Source organism: Heteronotia binoei, chromosome 10 (genome assembly GCF_032191835.1).
Source record: "Heteronotia binoei isolate CCM8104 ecotype False Entrance Well chromosome 10, APGP_CSIRO_Hbin_v1, whole genome shotgun sequence".
NCBI lineage: Eukaryota > Metazoa > Chordata > Lepidosauria > Squamata > Gekkonidae > Heteronotia > Heteronotia binoei.
The window spans coordinates 45037401-45061714 of NC_083232.1; the positions used below are offsets into that span (position 1 = coordinate 45037401).

Genomic DNA, 24314 nt, shown 5'->3' on the forward strand with positions numbered 1-24314 from the left:
AGAAAGCAAGGCAAAACCATCACCTTGCAGTGGACAAGACAGCAAAGATGTCAGTATATGATCCTTTCACCTCTCCTCTATATGGGTTACATTTCAAAAGATACTTTCATGATTAACTGAAGTTCTCCCCTCCCTTACAGAATTCAGAATTTTAGTCTCACTGCAAAGGGTTTTTGTGTTTGTTATCACTGCCTAAGATCATATTCCACCGTTCTACACAAGAGAACTCTTAAGGCTTTCAAAATCCAAGCATTCACTGGGACAGTCTTCTCAACAACTTGAGTCTGTTTTTAGAACAATCAGAAAAGCAGCCCTTGTCCAATATGGAGGCATTGCCACCTCAGTCTGTACTGCCAGCTTTGAAAGAGATACAGAGACATAACAAAACAGGACCACCCATTGGGAGACAACACAAGCCTCATCCTATCTGCCTGGCACAGCTCTATGCCCTTTAGTTAAACATTTTCAGTTCAAAAGAACCCCTGGGCTCTATGCCACCAACTATCCACTGCCAGGAAATTATGCAGAATCGCATAATTAATTTTAGAGTCTCAAATGCCAACTGAGAGATTCAGCGCACACAGCACTTTGGAAAGTATGGCTAAGAAATCAGCCTCTGATTGATCTATGCCAAACTACTAAAAAAGAGAGAGAGAGAGAGAGAAAGCCTTTATAAAAATGGCAATTCATGATTTAGAAAAAAGGGAGAGATTTATTCAAACTTCTTAATCAAACTGGTGGGCTGCTTTGGGGGTTTTCTTAATGGTTTGGGGATCTGTACCATCAAGCACTTGATTTCATTTTAATTTTTATTATCATGCAATAGAAAAATACACATAAGAAGGTTAATACTCTTTTTTAATTCCTCCTTGAATGCTCCTTCAATTACAGAGCAGGTGAGCCTACCTGGCAGTCTGTGACAGGTCAGTGATCAAACAGAACAGGCAGACATCACCCGCATGTCATGAGAATGAAAGAAAGCTAGAACTTCTTAACCTGCACTGCCGTGAAAAGATACAGTCCAATATCCAGGGTGTATATAGCACTTCCATTTGCAAACATAACTGTGCAACTCTCTTCATCTCTTAATATTTTAGAACTATTCACCCCTTTTGGGTTCCACATTCTTTTCAGCACAGATATAAGCTGCTTTCAAGAGTGACCTCATCCTTCTTATGACAGCAGAAATATACCAGTCAACTTGGAACAGCACCAGCTCTGCCCTGCCCCGCTGATCAAAGCCAACTTAAATGAACAGCTCTCTCTGTCTTTAAAATGGCACTCATCTTTGAACAAGAGTTCATTTCATGTAAAAAGGATTTATAATTGCTTGAACAAAAATCAATACACCCCAATACAGTGCTTGTTATAATTACATGAATTGCTGTTGCAAAACTAAATTGCAGAAATGTTGTTTTAGAGAATCAAACACAACTCTGCTCATTAAGATAGTATTCTGACCAAGCAAAACAAGCTTTGCATAGTGCATTTTATAAGCAGCCTACATTTTGGAACACATGATGCTCCCAGTTAACATTACACAACCTGCCGACACTATGGCAACGAGAAAGCGTGAGATGTTTTTGCTGTTTTCAAATTCTGGTATTATGGTGTAAATCTGAAAATTAGTAGGTGAGATAGAACAGTAGAGGAGAGGAAGGGATGGATGACAAGGTGGCAGAATGGACGCATAACCAAATCCTTTCACTGACTTTTAAAATTGACACATAGATACTGTGTCACTAAAGCAAAAAGCTTCAGCCAGTGGGGCTAGACCAAGAAGCACCACAAAACCCAATGCTTTTAGAGTGACTCCAAAACTATTTATCCTTGCACTTATAAAATGATTAGCTATTTAATATGCTGGGTTAGCTGCACCAGTCAACTAAAACCTTGGTCTTTGTAGTTATATTACATAACTAAATGCTGAAATACTCCTATAAAACATAAAATAAAATGAGTAAAGATACTTACACAGCCACCAGCCAGAATCTCTGCTACGAGAGGAACAGACCCATCTTTGTTCATAAATTTGTCTCTCACAAAATCATTTACCTTAAAGAACAAAAATAGCCAAATGAAGATAGGAAACATGTCCCGTTAATCTTCATTTAAGGAATAAGAACTAGCTGTAAATGTAAATCATTACTATATTACATACTCAAAGAGGATATATTTATTGGGCTTTAAAACCAATTTATAGCATGGATTGCTGTCTGTATATCAATTGGAGGTGTGAGGGTGTGCATGTATTTATTTTTGGATAAATATTATTTAATAAGAACATTATGATTTTAACTGAGCTGACATCCAAATAAGTGCGCACAGGGTTTTTAAACTAAAATTTAAAACCATGTTTAAAACTGGTTATGGATTAATTTATTAGAAGCTCTTTGTCTTTAAAGTACTATGCAAAGGAAGGAACAGTGGACATATACAAACAGATGAAAAGGCCTCTTTGCATACTCAGATTTCCACTGCATGCTATATTTATTTAGGTTAAACTAGTAGGCAATAAACACTGGTGTGACTGAGGGTGTGGAAGTCAAGGTTTGTGCTGTTTTGAAACAACTACTGTAGAGTTGCTAAACAGTGTAGACTTTTCAAATGAGGCAACCAGATGATTTTCATTTTAGTTTCTCTCTTTAAAAGCACAGGAACCAAGCACCACTCACAGTGACCAGATTTGAGATGCAATATGGATAGCATTCTGTAAATTTAGGTTTAATCCCAAGACACTATGCACTATTATACAGGTTTTAAGCACAGAAACCCCCTATGTCTTCTCACTGGACATGCAAGAACATAAATGGACAAAAGGAAAAAACAGCCAGTTTTCATAAACTTACAGTAAGCTTGATAGCCTTCTCTGGGGCCACTCCCAATAACTGTGGCAAAAGACCTACAAATATAGAAAGAGTATAAATGTATCACATCACACTTAGTATTAACTTAGGAAACAAACAGTTATGTTCAAAGTTCAGCCGGTAAGCGGGAGAATTTTAGAGCAATTTTCTACTATTATGCTTAAAAGAGTACCTAGACATTTCACTTTAAACACACACACACCAAGTTTTCAGCACTCCATCAAATCCAGTAATACTCTATCCACATCAATAATTTGCTCCTAAGTGTGAAATACATACAGAGCGCAATTCAAATAAAAATGCTGCCTGCACAGCTTTTCCTTGGGCTTCTGTAGGAGCAATACAGCTAGCATTTGCCTTCAGCTGCACCCCCAGAAAGGAAATCTAAGTGTGAGTGTATGTACAGTGAGTTTGTACACATGGGGAATTTGTCAAGAAACAGCTTGATGTTTTGCCCTAAGTTCTCATTTGCTAACCAGTTCTTCATAAGCATTGAGGGGTGGTGTTCAAACAGTTCACTCTCTAAATGTTTCTGCAACATACAAGAGAACCAAAAGTGCAGAGAACCAAAAGTGTCACTATAGTCAAGAATTAGAAAGCCCCTAGTTCAAAACTCACCAACAGATCTATTAGGTGGCCACAAGTCAGCGCCCTTTCCTCAATCTCAGCCCTACAACTGCAACGTAACACCTACCTACCTTACAAGATTGTTGTACAGCTTACTGAAATAGTCTGAGAAATGCTTTGAAGAGTCAAAAGCACTATATAAATCTTAAGTAGTCTCACACATGATATTAGCAGCAAGAACAGGAGCAATAAGAAAATAAATTGAAAAATAAAGAGGTCAGCACAGGATTGCTGTTTAGAATTTCAGCTGTGTGATTTTTCTTACTGCAAAAACAGAAATAAAGACAGCATATAGGCATAGCAGATGCTGGATTTCTTCTGCTGTTCTGAACTGAAATTTTCAACAGGGTTTGAACTGATCATTGTATAAAATATTCTGTGTACACACACCAAAGATTAATCTCCTACAAAAGCACTCCCTGCTTAAGCAACAGAGCATTTCTGAGAAAGTCAACACACACATACACAATTTGAAGTCACACTAATTTTCTTGTTTCAGTAAAAATACCTAACAAATTTTGTACAAGTGTTAAGAGGTGTCTCTTTTACAACATTCCAGATGTGATGATGGGTAACATTATGTTGTTTTCCCCGCCTTCTGCTTTTGAGATTTTCTGTTTATGCTTGGTTTTGGAACAAACCAATTTTGTTTCAACTACTGCTGCCTTCTACAAATCTGTCTTTAACTGCTTCTAAAAAACCCTGCCTTTACCCTTCTTTTCCTTCTTTGAGGGAGGGGCTGTGGCTCAGTGGCAGAGACTCTGCTTGGCACGCAGAAGATCCTAGGTTCAATTTGCAGCCTCTCCAGTTGTAAGTATCAGGTAGGAGATGATATGAAAGGCCTGTCCCTGAGACCTTGGAGAACCCTTGCTGGTCTGAATAGATAATACTGACTTTGATGGACCAAGAGTATGATAAAGTAGACAGCAGCTTCATGTGTTCACCCAAAGATGCTGATGGTCTATGTAGAAGACTGGCACTCCAATCCCTCTTAATTTCTCTCAGCATGGTGGGTTGACTAATCTCAGGTAGTTCTGTATTTTCAACAGCACCCTTTCTACTGGATTTCATGAAATGTGAAAAAGTCTCACTTTCTCTGGAATGGATCTATGATACGAATTTACATCCACCTATCAACTGCAGGCTATAACTGGTTAGTCCTGCTTATTTCTGCTGCATTTTAAGTGTGAACAGAGCTTGGAACTAGGCCAGCATCTACTCTCACTCAATCCACTAGACAGCCAAGTGGTCCAACACAATATTAAAAATTATGCTACCTGCAGAATCAAAACTATTTTAGATAATCTCAAAAGTTTGATAATGTCTGCAATTAATAAACACAAGTACCCTTATCACAGTTTATGTCACAAACAGAGGTGAAAAATTTCTGGATATTAGAAAGCCAGTGTGTGTTTGAGTGTGAAACTTTGTTACACTCTTACTGAATCCACCATCATCAAACTCATTTTTGCCAAAATGATTCACAGTTAAAAGCAATAAACATATCCTTGAAAGTATATCTATAGTGAGCATAAGGTTTATTAATACCTAATGCTGTAGATTGTCTTAGATAAACCTTTTTATGCTATATATTATCATAGCAAGTAAAATCTTATCTTAAAAGGCATTTCAATCATTGCTGAAGAAATTTCCTAATTTTGCCATCAGAAAAATGTGGGGGGAGAGTCCTCAGATTTTCCCTCCCTCCAGGTTTCATATCTGTTTAGGAATGAGATATGTAACCACAAGATACTGAAAAGGATATAAAAGTGGACAACAGATACAGTCAGACCAGTGGTCCATCTAACCCAGAACTATCTATTCTGATTGACTACACTGCTCCAGGATTTCAGGAAGGCAAAGGTCCTTCCTAACTCTTTATATCTGAATTTTTGAACCTGTACTTTGAATCTGAAATTGTAAGTAAGCAAGGCATGTGTCACACCACTGAGCCATAGTTCCCTACCATTGATCATTGAGCTTCACATATATTATCTCAGCAAAACTAATCACCACCCATTCAGCATGTCACAGAGTGTGCTGTCTGGGTACCTGGTCTTTTAGCGACTGATATTTTTCACTCTCTCTTCTTACTGTTTAGCAGAACATCATCTATTAAGAATTTTTGCAGCATAAGCCACAAGCTGAAATGTCTGGTATTCACTATGCTCGTTAATTCCAGTGGGACTTGGCGGAGGGGAAAGTTCCTGCAGTATTAAGCTACCATATCATTATAACAGAAAAGCTAAGGGGAAGGGGAGTTGGATTTGTTGAATAAGCAAGCGCTGAAAGAGATTAAAGTTTGTATTTGTTCTGTTTTACCAAACATTGTTTTGGAAGTTCACAGTTTGGTGACAACTGCCAAAGAAACGTAAAGCTTAAAAGTGAGTGAAAAAGCTATGTTTGCCATTCTCTACAAGGCTACTCTTTCCTGCCTAACTTTTCATACTAATGCCATCCACTGTCCCCAGCACAGCAGAACATGCAATGAGAGGTTTTCCGCTCGCTTCATTTAAAAATTTCAGTCTGGAACCCAAAGGCTGCAAAGCACGCACAGATCAGCCTACATCCTTAGTTAAAGTCCTCAGAGAAACCTTGGAGGACTCTGCTTGTAGTAAACAAACAGCTGACCTTTTCTTCCAAAGCAGACTTCAGGCCTACATTTTAAATAGTAGTAAATCATACTGTGCAATACTAAGCAGAAGTTACACCCTTCAGTGGACTGAGAAGGGTGCAGCTGCTTTTAGGACTGCACTGACTCTGCATCACTATGAAGGAAAGCTGATTAGCTACAATATTCAAATCTAGCAGGAAATTGAAAAGTACCAGGTATGATTTTAACAAGAAATCCAGGAATGGCTATTTTCCCCAAAACTTGATATCTTCCATTCAAGCATGATGTAACACAGGGACACTGCTTTTCATAAAGGACATAATCAGCTAAATACATTCAAATATTAAGAGGAATCTAAAGAGACTTGGCAGATGAGCAATTTTAAAAGATAGTGGTATTTAAAGAATCAAATTTTCTCTGCCCGCCACAAAAAAGAAAAGAAAAAAGGGTACCGAATGTAAGGGAACCAAAGGAAACTGACTCAAATCTGACTGAAAGATAGAGCGGGGAACCCAAGACATAATAAGTGTGGACTACAACATATTAATTGGCCCTAAATTTTAACAAACAAAAACATTTTGAGGCTTAGTATTGGATACACGCACTGAGCAGAAGAAGGAAAAAAGAAGTCTCTGGTATGGGAAGTCATTGAGGAAAGCTGAAATATTTCCTTAAGGAGATGTTGTTATTTATTTCTGGTGCATTCTAAACAACTACAAAAATGTCTATTTGGGTGCTTTCACTATGTTCATTAAGGGTGACATTCAACTGCCTCCCAGTGGCTCCTCTGCAATTATCCATAAGATAATTTGTCTTATTAATTTTTTTTACTACACTCCCAAGATCCACAAGATGGTGTAATTTGTCTTTATCACAATCTGTTAATTTCAGAACATCAGCATATCTACTGTTCTTTCAACTAAAACACACTAAGGCTGTATTCAAGCATCTTACTTAAGTCTTATTAACTGAAAAGGTGAACGAGACCCCCAATTTTTTCTCCCTACTTTCTCACATGGAGAATCAAGGTGAAGACTTAGTTCGCACACCTCTGTTCCTGCATCACAGGGGATCAGAATTACTTTTTATCCACGATCCTCTGAGTGATAAGGGGGGTGGAGCATGCACCTGAGCCTGGAAACAAGCCAAGTAGCTGCACATTTTACTTAGGGCCCAATCCTAAACCGTAAACTGGAGAAAAACCACTGTTGCCAATGGCATTTAAAGTAGCTCAAAGGCTGCTCTTTTCCAAGTCATTATCTGTGGTGCTAGATCCAAAGAGATGCCATCCACTATCTCCTCCTTCAGAACTCAGTCCTCCAACTTCAAGTGAAACTTTCACACTTCTTGTCACTTCACACTCTGATCAAGTTTGCAAATCCAGCATCTTTTCTCAGACCAATGGAAAATATCCAGCTAGAATTCCAAAACGTTTTTCAACTAAAGGGAAATCTCAATAAAGTCTCCATCTTAATAATGTGCAGGACTCATAATAATTATTGTGGCATCAGTGCCAAAGCATGCACTTAAAATTAAATGGCGCCAGAGGCAGCAGAAAGAAAGCAGAAAACCAGTTCATGTAACTCACCTAAAAATTGGTCAGAAGGAGCCAAATGTATAAAAACAGAAATTTGAAACAAAATTCAGTTTTAAAGCACAATGTGTTTGCCCTGTGGGGAAGGGACCAAGTTCAGTGGCAAACCCTACACAACATGAGGACTAAAAAAAAATAAAACCCTCTCAAATTTAATTGATTTAAAGAAAATATCTATACCACCTCTCCAGGGACCCTGCCGGAAGTAGCTTACAGAATTCCAAGTACTTAGCATTTCTAGTTTAAAATCTGAACACAAAGCTGTGAAAGATTCCTGTTAAAGGTCTTGAAGGAACACAGCCAGTCTATTGGGCTACACCGCTCACTGCAAGGCAGCTTGACATGTTTACAAGACCTGACTAGGAAGTCAAAGAAGCCCAGAAATAAGCCAGACTGAGTGACTCCTGTGATGCTACATGAGCGCTACAGGGGCCACCCAATTCAGTCATGGCCAACTAAGGGCGTCTATTCATTTTCTGTGCCTCCACAGGCCAATTTCATGACCTCAGCAATACTGGGGCTGCATGGCCCCAGCAATACTGGCAACATTACTGGGGCTCTGCTAGTTGCCAGTGACTTTCCAGACCAGTGGCCTACCAGGAACTTTCCCTGTAAGTAAAATGCCAGATGCCAACTTATATGGCTTTAAAAGCTGTCCAGTAGTAACTGACTTATGGCAACCCCAGCAAGGAGTTTTCAAGGCAAGTGAGAAGCAGAGGTGGTTTGCCATTGCCTCCTTCTGCAGAACCTGCCTTGGTGGTTTCCCATCCAAGTACTGACACTGCTTAACTTCCAAGAACTGACAAGATGGGGCTTAACCATGCTGTCTTCCCTCCCCCGCCCATAATACCAGCAGAGAACCTACTATAATCATCCTGAAACTATCCACTTGTTGCTTTGAAAAGTCAGGAAACACAGACGTGAATTAGCTTGGAACAAATCATCTTGTTAAACATAATCAATGGGATTCTTTCTAAAGGTTTGTTTGCTAGCAAGGTGTACCAAACACAGAAATTATCTGACAGCCCTTTACTAAACAAGCTAATGGCATCTTCAGCCGTGCTTTTTTGCTGTTGAAAACTTTCATTGTTTCTAAGCGCTAGAAGACAACAGCTGCTTCCAGAGTAGTCACTTTGCTAAAATCAGTTGCTCAGAGTTACAATTAATAATGTGACAGAACATGAAAATGTGTGTGTTGGAGGGCGGGGATCCTGAGTTTATACAGTTTCTGTCCTAGATACAGTTGAGGCTGTGCCTTGATTCTTCGGAGGTCCAAGTGGTGTAGAACCGATCTATTTATATCGTATATCCCTTCCCTGCTGCTCCTGTACTTTACCCAAATGAGCGAAGATGAGAAACAGCAGAAGGGAAATTGCTAATGATAGACCGAAGAGGCTACTGTAAGCATGTTCAGGGCTGGGGAATGCAGTTTCTGTGGCATACAATGTCTATAGCAATACCCACAAATACTAGAAAGTGTGCAATATATTTTGCACAGTGAATACTGACTGCCTCTAGACAAGGATATGCATTGGCCACAGCAGCCTCCAGAGAACCTTGGTGGCAGAGTGCATACTTGGAATGCTGATAGCCAGATGTTCAATCATCATCACCTCCAGATAATTGATATCTGGTAGCAGGTATTTGGGAAGGTTTTGCTCTGCCTGAAAACCTGGAGACCCACTGCTGTCAATATAGACATCATGGAGCTAAATAGAACAATGATTTGACTTTGAATAAGTCAAGTTCAATTGCAGGTTACATTTCCCATGGTTGTCACCAGCCAATACCCTGCCATGTAGCTCTTCACATTGCCACATCCAGGCAAGACTCCTACAAAAGTGTCCTCATATTGGGTGGGGTGGGGGGGAAATCTGCACCATCCTTATACTGCCAAAGACCTGGGAAACATTCAGCAACACACTCCAGGCCCCCTGCATTATTTCTGGGGTGCTTTTTTGGGCCCATGTGCACTGTGTTATAGTCAGAGCAGGAATCCAGAAGCCTTGCAGACTTTAACAGGATTTTAGTGATAGTAGCCTGCAAAGCGTAGGTGGTGGACTGAAATCAGTTTATGTGCAAATTCTCAGTATTCTGCAATACAATTCTTTATTTTCTGCAGATTACTAATGCTTTTCTCTTTAACATCGCACACCTCCATTGTTTTCTTTCAGTGATCCCTTCCCTGTACAAATGTCTTAGCATTCCAGTTTTTATGTAAGATATGTCTAGGCATTACAGAGTCCCCTGAACCCCTACGAAACATGCTTTTCATAAAAAAGCAGCTGATCTATTCAGCTTGCTCATAGGTCAGGAGCAAGGGTGGGGAAATCATGTAGGTGGAGCTTTTCTTAACGCCAAAACAATTTCCAAACTTGAAGAGACAGCCACTTTTAAAGTGATCAATAGTTTGTCTGGTTCAGCAATGGGAAATCCTAGCTGATAACACCAAAGCAATTATTCTGTGTATTACTTATTTGGATCATGGTCCCTGCTGCAACAGAGGTATAGCCAGTGCAATTGCTTGTACCAGCTTATGATTACTGGCAACTGTTTATTATACTTATTATGAAGCTATACTGTTGACACCATGACTGCTTTTGCTATTTGTGTCACACTAATATGCTAATGGAAAGTTATTATGTAACATCAGATTGACCCTAAATTTTTCCTATGGCTCCTGCAGTCTTTGAGGCAACTATGTCACCCTTCCAACACATACAGGATAAGTGTTTCTCTCATTTCCACCTAAGATAGGCAGGTCAGGCCTGTCCAGGAGTGCAGTTCAATAGAGAGGCAACACTTACAAAAAAACCCAAAAGTACTTTTAATAGCATACTTAAATTAAGACATTTCTGTGGAGAACATAGGCCAGTTTTGGGGTATGAAATACCCTGCCACAATGTTTTTAACACACTCAAGTTTGAACACCACAGCAAACTATGGTCAGATCTAAGACACAAAGTCTTAAATTTTCACTGTGTCCATATGAAACAGGAGGAGAAGGAAAACACCTCAAAGTTCTGCCTCCAAACGTTTGTGATGAATCTTGGACAGGAGGTTAGTTGGTGACAAGAAGAAACAAAGAAACAAAGAAAGTTCAGTCTTTAGATACTGACCTCTATAGAGCCCAAAGAATCCTTCATAGCGCAGCACTTTCTTAAAACAATCAAAGCTGTTCTTGTACATCAGCTCCCCCACAAAGGATCCAGTGGAGCGCTGGTTCTGCATTCTGGTTTTCACAAGATCGATTGGATATACTGCAGTGGCTCCAACAGCTGTTTGTAAAATGTGAATTAAAAACAAAAAAAGAATTTGAATGTAGTCACCTCCGTTGTAGCAGTTCACACGTTTAGTGGGTTTTTGCCAGCACGCCTAGTCTTACAATGGCCTGCATTTTCCCACTGGCCAACAGATCCCACCCTAAGCCCTCACCATAATATGCTGCGGGTGGCACACAGGACTGAATGTAATTGGGGGGGGGGTACACAGAGAGCTCTTAGGAGGTCCTAGGAGGTCCCTGTTTTGAGAATGTGGTTACTGTGGTCTTTGGAATGTCATCCATTATATTAGTTTGCTTTGCATTAAAGCATTATTATAGACAAGCCAGGCAAGGAAAAAACTCCCCAGGAGTAGTATTTATAGTCTGGTGTAAGCAGCATTGGGTGCACCATTTCTGATTGACTTCAATTGGCTCAGGCATGTCTAATTTTGCATAGGATCCAGCAGCTAAATCACTTAACAGGTATAAGGAAATGAACTACACACATAGTTTCCCTACACGCTGCTAGTGCTTTGCACAGTTGTAGACACTGAACTTCAAGGAGCCATGCAATTTTTCAATTCTCCTTTCAAAAGCTGAGCCAAGTGTTGGTTCTGATTTCCATAATGTTCTGCCAACCCCTGGTGAAAAGCCATGTCCTCTTTGGGCAAGGGCATTCTTATACTGAGTGGATGGCAGCAGGAGTCAGACCAACATATTTCTAATCTGTAGCTGAGATGAGTCCTAAAGTACACTTGACAGAATCCTTAAATCAATCAGGGAGAACACAAAAATGGAGCACACCAAAGAATGTAGATACCAATTTATAAACTCCAAACTTCTTTATTTTAGGGAGGTATTTAAATGGGGGAGGGGGGCAACAGAGGTGGGGGGGGAATCAGACAAATTTATTTCATTCATTTACCTCCAGCAACGGAACCAAGGGCAAACCTGTAGGCAGATTCTGCTATTTGGATGAGAATCGGTCGAGACCGTTCACCAGCAGCTTGCTTTTAGTGTAGAATTTAAGCAGAAGATGAAAGGAAAATTATTATTCATTGCAATTGCGCAGTGAGCACAAATCAAATGTATAGCACAACTACTGACCAGTGGAAGAAAGTGAGCTGGATGCCACAGGACATAGCTGCAGGATCCAGTCCAGTGGATACTCATCATTGTAGATCAAGACCCAAATGCTTGTAAGTGAACAATTTAAGAAGTTGCTTGCAATTTTCAGCACTTGTAAAATATATTCCAGCCTGGCTCTCCTACAGGGTTTGTTTGCAAGGCCCTGCCGGGATCTTAACTGCCTGAAACTGCTTTCTAGAAAGATGTTTAAAAAGTTGCATGGAGCAAGTGAGAAATTAAGGGAAAAAATTCATTCCATCTCTTACTTTATACACAAACATATACATCCCAGACTGTACAGCCACAGGAAGGTAACTTTGCAGGTACAATACAAAGCATTCAATAAAAAGTTTACTGGACCTGTTTTTTTCTCCTGTCTTTATATACCATGAGCATTCAAGGCAAAAACAGGCAACAAAAGTAATGAAATGATGCCACTTGGGTTACTGCATAATCATAGTTAATCCCAAGCAAAACATTAGTCAAAGAGGGTGCAGGAAAGGATTGTTTGTGGAAACAGAAAGGAAAGTTTTTGCCATCTGGACAACTCACAATAGTGAAAATCAAAGTTTAACCCAAGACACAGAAAGAAGTGCAAAGAAGAATCCAGGTGTACATGTAACAATCTCAGAAACAGAGCTTGTCATTTCTACACTGCATGAGATTCTGTTTTACAAGCTTTGCTCAGATTTCCAAGCATTATATGAGCTGCTGGGAGGAAAAGGGAGAAGATGACCCTCTCCCCCCCAAAAAATCACTTGAAAACTCTTTCTTCTGCTTAAAAGGGGCTCACAAGAAACAGAACATTCATTTGCTCAAGAGATCTTATTTTTGTATATACCACTGATATATGTACTAAGGTATTTCTGGGACTGACTACATGTTGTAGATTGAAACGCAAGACTATACAACAAAAAAGCATTGTAGTGTAGCTTGGCTTGCCACAAGGATTGTCCACGTTGCACAGGGAGTTATGTGCCAAAATGCTGCTGCAAGGAGAAGTCACTGCAAACATGATGCTTTGCAGCAGCCTGCACACGGCTTCTTATTGCTTAGCTTTTCCTGTAATCCCTGAGACAGGTTTTGGGAGCAAGCTAATATGAATATATCTTAACAAACTTGCTCCTTAGGCAAGGCTAAAAAATCCTGTAGGGTGATATTGGGCGGGAGGAGGCAGCCAAGTGAGAAGGGCCTGGCTCAAGGCCTACTAGACCCAAAAATGTAGCCTGCATCAACTCATTGTGGTCAAACTGGCGTCTCTGCACAGACCCAGAGTGCAGAGAAAGGGGTGGGGGGAGAACCCTCTAGCTCTCAACATACAGAACTTGGTTTGACTTAAGTGATACTTTTAGAAAAACAGAACTACACCCAGGTCTGTGTCAGTTTTCGATACATGAAAGAGATCCAGAAAAAAAGAGTTTGGAAAAACTGGCCAAGTTTTTTCTCTTATCTTTTGCTCCACGCAACAATAGATCATTTTCCATTAAACCATACCAAGATATGAGAGCAAAACAAAAAAGGGGTCTTTGAAAAATCTGAAATGCTCGTGACAGACTAAACAGAACCATCATTCCATTTCAACACTTTTCTGAAGCCTAGAATGGAATTAGATGTTCAGTCCTTTAATGTACTCCCCACCCTCCCTTCTGAGCAGACTGCTTTGCAGACTTGGTGCCAAAAAATGACATCTACAGCAACAAGAGTGAAGTGTGATTTCCCTCATTAAAAGTATGGCAAAAGCAGGATCAGGGAGGGTTCAACTTTGTTAGTAAGTGAGCTATATCCTGCTCCCCACCAAAAACTTGCTATAATAACAGTTTTACACATTTTTCTTTGTTTACCATTACAATAAGATCAACCATCTTTGCTGTATTTTGCTCCATTTAAAGATTGCTTAAAGATTGCTTTAAATGGAGGGAGAAGGAAAAAAATGGTCTTTTTTTCCTGGTTAAGCAAAGATATAACTTTTTTCCGCAGAGTACATTTTTTACATTTAAAACAGCAGAGGAATTAGGTGCAACAGTAATGCAACAATGGAAGGCTAGAATACGATACTTCTTGCTACTGGGGAGGACCACAAGACACCAAAAGCAGCATCACTCTCCATTGCCTGGCCACCCTGCCCACCTCCTCACCTGTCTCTGAGCCTCTGCCAGATTGTAGGGCAACGTTCCCTCTTCCAGAGGAGCAATTCTTTCAATATCAGCTAAAGATAGGCGCCTGGGGACAGAAGCCATCACAAAACAGAAACTGACATTAAAAAGACAGGAGAGAAACCCAAGTTACCTGCCTTGGTGGGCAATACGCTAGAGTCTCTTTTGGGCCCCCGCACTGCTTGTTTCACTGTTGTTGTTGTTTTCTACAGCAAAGAAAGGGTAATTTTCAACATACCCCCGTGGCTCATATAAATCTGCTAACTGGAACAAGATGTCCACTTCCATGGGTGTAACTTGGCCAAATTTCTGAGCTGCCAGAACAAACTCCTCTACAACAGAAAGTGGGGTGGGTGGATGGGGAGGACAAAGAAGAAATGAAAACAACACTGTAAGTTATCCCCAAAGGTCCCAGAATCGCTAAAATTTAGTATTAAACCAATTAGCTGCAATAGGAGGGGGGGATATTGCAAATAGCCTGCTTGCCATTGTGTTCGCTTCAAATATTATATCCTCCATGCAACTAGGTGAAGCAAGTCTGGTTCTACAGCTGACTCCTAACAGTACAACTGAGGATATCTGACATACGGTATCAATCAGTTGTGGGGCAGACTGAAAAAAAAAAGAGAGAGACAAGAGAAGTGGAACTTTTCTTGCAAGTGTGTCCCAGTAGGATACATTAATGGAGGGCTGGCACTGCAGAGGGAGTTCTCTATAAAAGCGGTTAGATAGAGCAGATAACAGCTTGTTGCAAGCTTGTAGATCAGCTTACTGCAATACCAATACAAGTTGGTGGAATTTTTCATCTACCCTTGAAGGTCACTTTAATAGGCTGCCAACTTGGCACAAATCCTAGGAAGTTTTTGAAAATTTTAAACATCTTTGCAGTCACTGCTCATTCAAGCCTGTCTTTAGGACCTTTCACTGACATTAAAAACAAAGCAAAAACTCCTTAAAAACTAAGCAGAGAAACAAGAAAGGCAGGAAAATAATACAAGATCTCAATAGATTTGGAGGGTCTGTTTTCTGGGGCCAACCTTGATAACTCAAAAGAGGAAGGGAGACCAAAACTTTCTAGAAATAGCTCCCAACATTTCAACTAACCTTTAGTGACTTCCACATATTTTTTATTTCCAGCCAGTGTGCTATAGATTTTTCTAATGAGTTCCATGTTATTAAGAAGGGTATTAAATCCATTAAAATAGGAAAAGCTGACTTGATGAGAAGTGGTACCTCCAGCAGCCTAAAACAGAGAACAAAATGGGAAAAGTAGGAAGTGAAAGAGAAGACCTTAGATAGTTTTCTTGCAACATCAGGAAACTTTAATGAAGTATCTGAGCAGGGGAAGACTTTGGGAATAGTTAGGTTTTCTTTTCTTTTTTTAAGAGACAGCAATGGAAATACCAAGGGATTTTTAAAATGCAAAATGAAAAAGCCTATAATAGATTCTTAAGTTACTGAAGCTAATCATGCCCAGCATTGCAAGCTGCTTCCCCCATCCAGTGAAACCTAAACAAACACATATGCAGGATTATAACAACATGGCCAGTGGTAATTTACAGAGTTCAAGTTTCAATACTGCTTCAGTTGGAAAATGTTTTATAAGTTGCTTTACTTCTTCTAATGAGCAAATCTCAAAGGCTTAAAAATGTGAAGTATATTAATGTCTTGGAGGGAGGAATCAACAAAAATCAAATCACAGCACAGAAAAGGGGGCAGTTTTATTATTTAAATGCGGGGGGGATCACATCACCTACAGTCAACAGTAAAACCCTCTCACAGGCTACTCAGACTTTGCTTTTACAATCAGTTCACAGAGATAAGAGTTTTGATCATCTTCAAAATGCATAACATTGCTTCAAACAAAAGCAAAGTCCTATTGTGAACAACTCTTCCCGATTCCCACTAGAAACCCAAGTGACTAAATCTGGGAGGATGCAATTCAGGGATGTAAAATATTTTTAAAAGTAAATGATTAAATGCTAAGGAATCATTCACCATTGGTATACTGCGATAAACTACAAATGGTTTGGAAAACTACAAATCATTTCCTGCACATTCCAGGATCATTTGTGCCTGCAGAACATGTATTTTTCCAGTACTGGCCTTGCTGTTAGTTACACACAAGATTAACAGCAGAGCACACTAACACGTTAATATGTCTTAACAAAAATCAGTTTCAGAGCTGGTAAAAAGTAAGAATATTTATGTGGGCTACAGAGAAATGGTTTTTGAAAGTCTGAATGGTTGATTTATTAAAATGAAATTTATATACCCTGGTTTGATTAACTGACTTTCTGATATAGTATGGTTGGAGATGGGAGTACTAAACTGGGATTCAAAACCATGGTTTTTGTTTGGCTTATTAATTGTGATTTGCAATGGCTTTCAATTTTTTTTTAAACTCATCTGGTTCAAGAGCAATGTCCCCTTGTGTCTCCCTGCACAGAGAGAGGGAAGCCCATACTAACAGGCACGCTGGCCAGGAGCGCCTTCTATCAGCTGCATCTGATTTGCCAGCTTTCTCTTTACCTGGACTCAGTTGATCAGGCCACGCTGATCTATGCTTTGTAACCTCACAGTTGGTTTACTGCAACACACTCTACGTAGGGCTGCCCCTGAAGACAACCTAGAAACTACAACTGGTCTATAGGGCCGGCTCGCCCACTAAGCAAACTAGGCAGTTGCCTAGGGCATGGGGAGGCAGGGGGCAGCAAATTGCCCCCCCCCCACCCGGCACTCCAGGCAAGCGCTTAATTTGCCTTCCTCTCCCCACCATGCTGCCGCTGCCACTGTAGCTGCTACCATGGCCACTAACCCCCTCCGGTCTGCTGCCACTACCCCCTGTGCCCTCCGGCTGGTCGCCAAGCTCTACTGGCTCTTCCATCCCCTCCTGCCCCACTCTGCTCTGCTCGCCGCAAGTTAAATGTTTTATGTTGTGAGCCGCCCTGAGCCTGCCTCGGCGGGGAGGGCGGGATAAAAATAAAAAGTTATTATTATTATTATATAAATGAAGGCCTGCTGGCTCCTTGCAGCCCGCGCCTGCGCATTTTGTTGAGTCAAAATGCGCAGGTGCGGGCTGCGAGGAGCCGACAGGCCTTCGTTTTACTCACGGCGAGTGGAGCAGAGCGGGGCAGGAGGGGATGGGAGAGCGAGCAGAGCTTGGCGGCGACAGCCAGCATGGGGGGTGGGGGCTAGCGGCGAGCCAAAGGGGGCAGGAGCAGGGCAGAGGGGACTAGCAGCAACTGCAGCAGCAGTGGGGGGGGGAGAGATGCATCATGCATGCAGCAAATGGGAAAGGAAGGGGAGGGAGGAGGTGGGGGCGGTGCGCCTCGGCGGGGCACAGGGGGGTGGTGGGGGGCACCTGCCTAGGGTGCCAGGGACCCACGAGCCAGTGCTGCTGGTCCAAAATGTGGGAGCCCAACTGCTGTCAGGACTAGCTGCCGGGAACATATGCTACCCATTTTGAAACAGCTTCATTGGCTGCCAGTCTGTTCAAGTTCAGTTCAAGATCCTTTATAGCCTTGCATGACCTAGAACCCACATATTTGAAGGACTATCTCCTTCCATATGTCCCTGTGTGTCAAATATGGTCATCAGGCAGCCATCTGTTTCCTATCCCACCAATTAGGGTGGCCTGTCTGGCATTGACTAGAGCCTGGACCTTTTCCATCATGGGCCTGGTTCTGTGGAACAGGCTCCCTGCAGAGATAGCAGGAGCTCCTCTTTAGGAGGTGCTGCAAGGCCTGCCTGTGTGCCAGGGGTTTTGAATACCTGGCATTTGGGGGGGGAGGGGAGATGGTTTGGGCCTTGTTATTTTATATTTGTTTTAGCTGAGGATGTTTTAACTGTTATCATAAGCCACCTTGAACCAAGAAGAAAGGAGGGATATAAATGTTTAAATAAATAAATGATACATAAATAAAATATGGCAGAGGAGTAGCAAGGGAATGTGATCTTCCCTGCCATCCCAACAAAGCCAAAGAACAAAAGGGACTGATATTTTTCCTCTGAAGCATCAGTCTAGGTTGTCAAGAACATCAGCAACATCATACTTGCAAGGACCAGAGCTCAATGTATGGTAATGTTACTATCCCATCTTCTGATTAATAGAAGTGCAAGCAAAGCAATTTTCAATCAAGTTCATGCTTAGGAACATATAAGTCAAGCAAAATCGAAGGACGGATAGTCTGTCCTGCAGATATATTAGAAAGTGGTTGCTATGCTACTATTCCTAAATGGCTTGACAATACTGAAGCTAACATAGTGATGCATTTGACCTAACAGTAGCCATTACAGAATGCAATTCACAATCTGATCTTTGTGAAAAAAGAAAACTATTAATAAATATTTTAAAAACTGAAAACAGGTGCCAAAGAAAGTTAAGTTAATTGCTGAAAATACCCAAATTAAGTTTGTATATATTTTATTTATTTATTTATATACATGATTTATTCTGCTCCCAAAGCTGAAGGTTTCAAAGCAACTGACCTGCATGATACAGACAGATGCTAATTTGCACTCCAATCCTAGGCAGAATTACACCCTTCTAAATCCATGGATTTCAATGGACTTAGAAAGGTGTAATTCTGTTTAGGATTGCATTGAGTTGCTTACAGAGGGTGACCCTCAGATATCAACTACATCTGACCAATACTCCCTCTTTAAGCTGTAGAGTCTTATGAGCAAAAATTCTACTTAATGAGCTGCTGGCATTAAAGTTGTAAGCTACTGCATAAATTAGTTTGCTTTGGGGCCATTTTTCCTAAACTAAGACAAAAATGTGTGAGCCAGAAGCTAAAAAAAAAAATGTGAGCTAGCTCACACTTACTATCTTAGAGGAAATACTGCATCTGACCCATTCCACAATTCCTCCACATCAGTGTTGTGTAGTTTACATGCTACTAGCTATTGTGTTACAACAGCGGAACTATTCAGTCTACAACCAAAGATGCCATTATTACATTAAAATAAGCACCAAGCAGATTCCTTTGGTTGTTATTCTGCTGTTTGCCACAATCCTTTTTCCTTCATAACCAAGGAGATGTATGCACTGACTCATGTGATAGAACAAAGTAGGAGTCAAGTAGCATTTTTAAGACCAATGAAGTTTTATTCAGAATGTAAGCTTTCATATGCATACATACTTCGTTCTTTAGACGAGGGATGTCACCCATGTGATAGTTACTCACAGTTTCTCAGATGCATCCCATAGATTGACATGCACACAGCTATTTGTCTATTTCATACAGCTACACACCAGGAACCTGGAAGTTTGCTATTATCATCCAATATGAAACTGACACGGATCTTGTCATTTAGAAATAAAAGGGTCCATAAATGTTAAGGAGTCACAGTGGTGCCTAGGGGTGAGCACATTCATTGTATATATAGAGAGCATGTACTCATTTTTTAAAAATACAGAACTGCATTTAAAAAAAATAAATGAAGGTCAAAAATATAAAATGGCATAGAATTTAGGCATTCAGATTCCTGTGTTTATATTAAACCAGAGGTATAAACATGGAACAACCTATATAAAGAGATCAATATTGCTTTTCTAGTGCTGGATTCCAGGAAAGTTGGGGGTGGGGAAAAGCAGGCAATGGAAAGGGAAGGAAATTACAACATTTAAGCTTTTGGTCCTTCGGGACTCTTTCTGAAGCTTGCTGTGAAACTAATACACTAGTAGGAGATCTGTGAAAGCAAACATCATGCCAGAAATTGAGGTATTTAAAAAATGCAAGTGTCAAACATAAACAAATTGTACATCTATGCTAGAGCTTTATCATCTCACTTATACAAGGCCATGCAAACGGTAGGTTAAATTATGTAGAAACATGCAAAGCAAATGTGAGCTTTTAGCTCACTCTCCATTTCCAAAGAGGTCTTTGGTACTGAATGAGTTGCCAGCTTCCGTGTAAGCAGAATGTTAGCCTTATGGAAAACAAGACTTTCCATGCATAACTGTCCTAACAGGGAACAGTAGCTCGTGGAAGCAACACAAAAAAATTACCCTATAGTGCAACAGGTCATCTGATGCAGCTCAAGGTCACTGGCTACTAGTCTGAGCTTGAGAAGATAATTTCCCGATGGTTCTGAAGAGAAATGCCTTGTCTAAATGGATTTATCATGTACAAGTGTAACTGTTTTCTCTTGCATCCAACACCTGGGTTACAGGTACTAACAAAAAAAAAAACACAAAGACACAAAAATTACTTCTGAGTTTTCTGAAACTAAATTTGAGACCAGTGGCAGCTTTAAAACCATTTAATTCTGGGTATAAGCTTATATGTACACCCAATGCATATGACAACCCCATACACTCAACATGTGGAGAGGGAGAACCAGAGTAAGCATGCTGGCTCATGCCCTACCTCTGCATGAGTGCCTGGTCATCGGCAGGGGCAACTGTGGAGGAAGAGGCTGTGCAAACTCTCCCACCTCATGATCAGTGACATTCCAAAGCCACAGTCACTCATCAGGAGGAGAATTTTTCACAACCACTTCCTTCATGCAGTCACCCCTGCAGACGGCCATGTGCTTGCTTCCACTCACCCTCCCTGCACATTCAGTAACTGTGTGGGGTTGTCACATGCACCAGGCTTCTGTATGTCCTTATCTCAGCTTGACCTCAATAATGATGATGGTCTCTACACATAATCGTAAATAGCAAAAAACTTACAGCCACTAGACATTCTTCAACAAAAGGTGTCAACACGTGAGGCCTGATGGTGACCATAATGTCTCTGAAATCAATTGCAGTGACTCTTCCGGCTTGAGCATTATCTCGTTGCACAAATGCTTGTTTTGCATGTTCCAACTGAATTTCCTGTAAATGTAAAAATGAACAGTTAAATTAAGGTGCATAGTTCATGCTACCATACATATCACACAGCAAACCAGAATGTGACTGATTTTATAATATATCCAGCAGTTTAATTTTCAGAGTTCTGTTAAAGTTTTGCAAAGTCTACTGTAGATCTGTAACTCATCTCCCAAATAAAGATTTCCAGAGCTCAACCTTCTGGGAAGCATTGATAACTAAGTAAATGTATTATGTAGAACTATTCTCAACTTGAGGTCATCACATCCTACTAGAAATCACTTCTAGCAGGTTAATTCTCAGATAATGAAATAGGTCTATTCAGAATCTTACTCTGTTCAATGGGGCTTACTCCCAGGAAAGACTGCACAGTTATAATCATGGTGCCGCCCTGAGCCTGCTTTGCGGGGAGGGCGGGATATAAATAAAAAGTATTATTATTATTATTATTATTATTATTATTATTATTATTATTATTATTATTATTTCTAAATAGTAGACAAAAAATGTATTTTAACAACATTGTCAATTAAATTCTATAAAACTTGCATTCCAAATAGAGCACAATAAGATGCATTTTCTAAGCTATCTATTTTCATACATTAAGCAGGAGCGTTCAACATCATTAAGGAAATAAACATCTTTCTTCTACAGAAAAAGGTAGTACTGGAAAGTACTAAACAAATAATCACCAAAACAATTAGCAACCCTCTGTCAAAATATTCTAGGTCAGAGTATGGTATGGCAAAGTTTGGCATTTTTTTGAGACTCAAAGTTTTACAAGAATTAAACACATGCTTAATTTTTCCACTGAAATTATTAGGTCTTAGCTTTATTTTGGCTGGATCATGGCCATACCTTTTTTTCATATGAAGCAACATTAAAAATGCCTACTAGACAAGCACTTATGCTTGTCTAGTAGTGGTTGGTAAAGAGTATACGATACGATTTCTGAATTCAGTAAGGTGTGGGTTAAAGCAGTTCTGTTAGAAAAAACAGTTGCTTCTCAACGCAAAATAAATGGCCCACCAAACTTTCCTCTGGATTAGAGGTGGCATAATCCTTCGACATAACTTTAAAAACAGTCTCACTCCTTGAAGCTGGGAGTCTGAATTCCTAAAAGCCACAATAAGTATTTAAACAAAATTAATTTGCAGTTGATAACAGGATCTCTGGCACCAGAACTTAATGAAAGGATTTCCCAACTTGATTTTAACTCCTTCCCCCCATCCTTCCACTTTCCTGTTACAGCTCATAATGTCATTTTTATTTTCCAGGTATGTGGAGATTATGTTCAGGTACAACTGATATTTCCAATTGGTCAACACTCATTTTATGCGGGCCAATTCTTCCCACCCACTACATATTGTGAGGTCTCACTGACACATATTATTACCTCATCAACCAGCACACCAGAGCGGAATAAAAAGCTCACTTACATTTGAAGTCACTTAATAAAACCATAAATTGAGCACATGTAAAAATAATGTGAAAAACTGATGTTAAACTTAAGGCAGAGATTTTGAGCTTTAAAACAGTCTCTTACTTCAGCCCCATTTACACTAGTGGGATCCTGTCTCTTGAAGAAAGGCTTGTAGTTGTACAATCTTCTAAATGGCAGTTTATATCAACAAAAATGCTTGTTTGTGCATGAATCTGCCTCCATCTGTCACGTAAAAATTGGCTTTTTTATCTATAATATTTGTGATTATGTTCCAAAGAGTTCGTTATGGCAGTTGTTCTGTTTTACTATCACAACAACCCTATGAAGTAGGTTAGGCTGAGACATGGCATTGGTGACTTGTCCAAAACCATCTTTTGAACAGCCACCTTCCCCCTTAACCTATGTGAACCTAGATCTTAAAATCCCTCGCTGACATAATCCATGGACTGACACAAGGACCAAATGGGAAAAGATTTGGGAAAGTTGCAAAAAGCCCACACAAAGGTAAGAACAGGGGACATGATTTTTGTCCACAGTTCTTTTTAAAAGTTTACACCTTTCCTCAGTAGCTTCTCCTATAGCATATCTCTTATAATTATCAAAAATTTTCCTAGAACTTTAAAAAGTAGAACCACCACAATTGAGACGCAACAAGCTAATAATAATAATAATAATAATAATAAATTTATTTTTATATCCCGCCCTCCCCCGCCAAAGGCAGGCTCAGGGCAGCTATACAAGCTACTTAACCACCACCACCCCCAACAAAAACCTCACACAGCAAATGGAGCTGTGTTTGCGTGATAATATTTAAAGGACATCATGGTGTCCCATCTGGAACAAATTAAGAGAAATATAGAAAGCATTCACACACACTGAGGCAACTGTTCATGCACTATGATTGCCTGCTGTCTTAAGGTCCAAGGTCTAGACACTAAAACAAGGTGACTGACATGAGCACACAGAAAGCATCAAAAGAAGAGGGTTAAATGCCAGCACTATCTTAATTCAAAGCAAGATTCCTTAAAGATGTGAACAGTAACACTGAATGCCAGATTAAGGGCAGTTTAGGAGAGAATCACCCACACTAAGAATCCATTCTGAAAGGCTGTTCCAATCTCTTACCTGACTGGAATTCCAGATCTATGTGAGATGGCTGAATTGTGTACGGCTCACCCTTCAAATCAGCCTGCAGGCACACTGTGGATATTTTGGCACTAGAAAAATGTCTATTATGATGGGATGGAGGTGTGCAAAAGGGCCTGTTCCACTACAGGAAACCCTGGAGATCAAAATCATTTTGTGAACTCTGTGCTAAACCTCTTCCCTGTTGGATAAAGCAGGGCTGCCTGAGATGTTGCAGGTTTTTGTCCCATAGGACTTAATGAGAGCCACCAAGAATCAAGAACCTGCTGACCTAGGCCCTGTTTATTCATTCTGCATAGTCCCATTCTAGATTCAGGTCATGCAATAGACTCTCAGGGACTGGAATTTTTTAAATGTCTAGTCAAGAGAGGATATGGAAGTTCTCTGATTCAACATCAGCCTTTGAAACATTATCGGCAGTTGACAACCATCCCTGGCCATTTCTTCCATTCTGGATGTGAAAATGATCTGGTCTCACAAGCCTACCTGTTAAATTCCCCAAACAGAGGTGAAAGACAGCTCTGAGATACATATATTTCTGTTCTGTTCAGTAGAACAAAATTAGTGAGTTCTGGAAGAGATGTGCCAGTAAGGGCGGGAAAATCTACTGTTAACTGGCTTTTTAAAAATGTCACTGTCACAGCAGACTTATA

The 24314-nt window shown here is 40.2% G+C and overlaps 1 protein-coding gene across 2 annotated transcripts in view; it reads right to left on the minus strand.

The window, feature by feature from the left end:
- SLC25A13 (solute carrier family 25 member 13) overlaps positions 1–24314 on the minus strand; it is a 124602-nt gene that overhangs the window by 35541 nt on the left and 64747 nt on the right. For both annotated transcript variants that reach the window (XM_060248535.1, XM_060248534.1), the window contains 8 exons: positions 20931–21077; positions 15350–15488; positions 14484–14577; positions 14228–14312; positions 11890–11974; positions 10822–10980; positions 2850–2902; positions 1975–2055 (listed from right to left, as the gene is read on the minus strand). In XM_060248535.1, coding sequence (XP_060104518.1) covers positions 1975–2055; positions 2850–2902; positions 10822–10980; positions 11890–11974; positions 14228–14312; positions 14484–14577; positions 15350–15488; positions 20931–21077 — 843 coding nt within the window. The remainder of the gene's footprint in view (positions 1–1974; positions 2056–2849; positions 2903–10821; positions 10981–11889; positions 11975–14227; positions 14313–14483; positions 14578–15349; positions 15489–20930; positions 21078–24314) is intronic.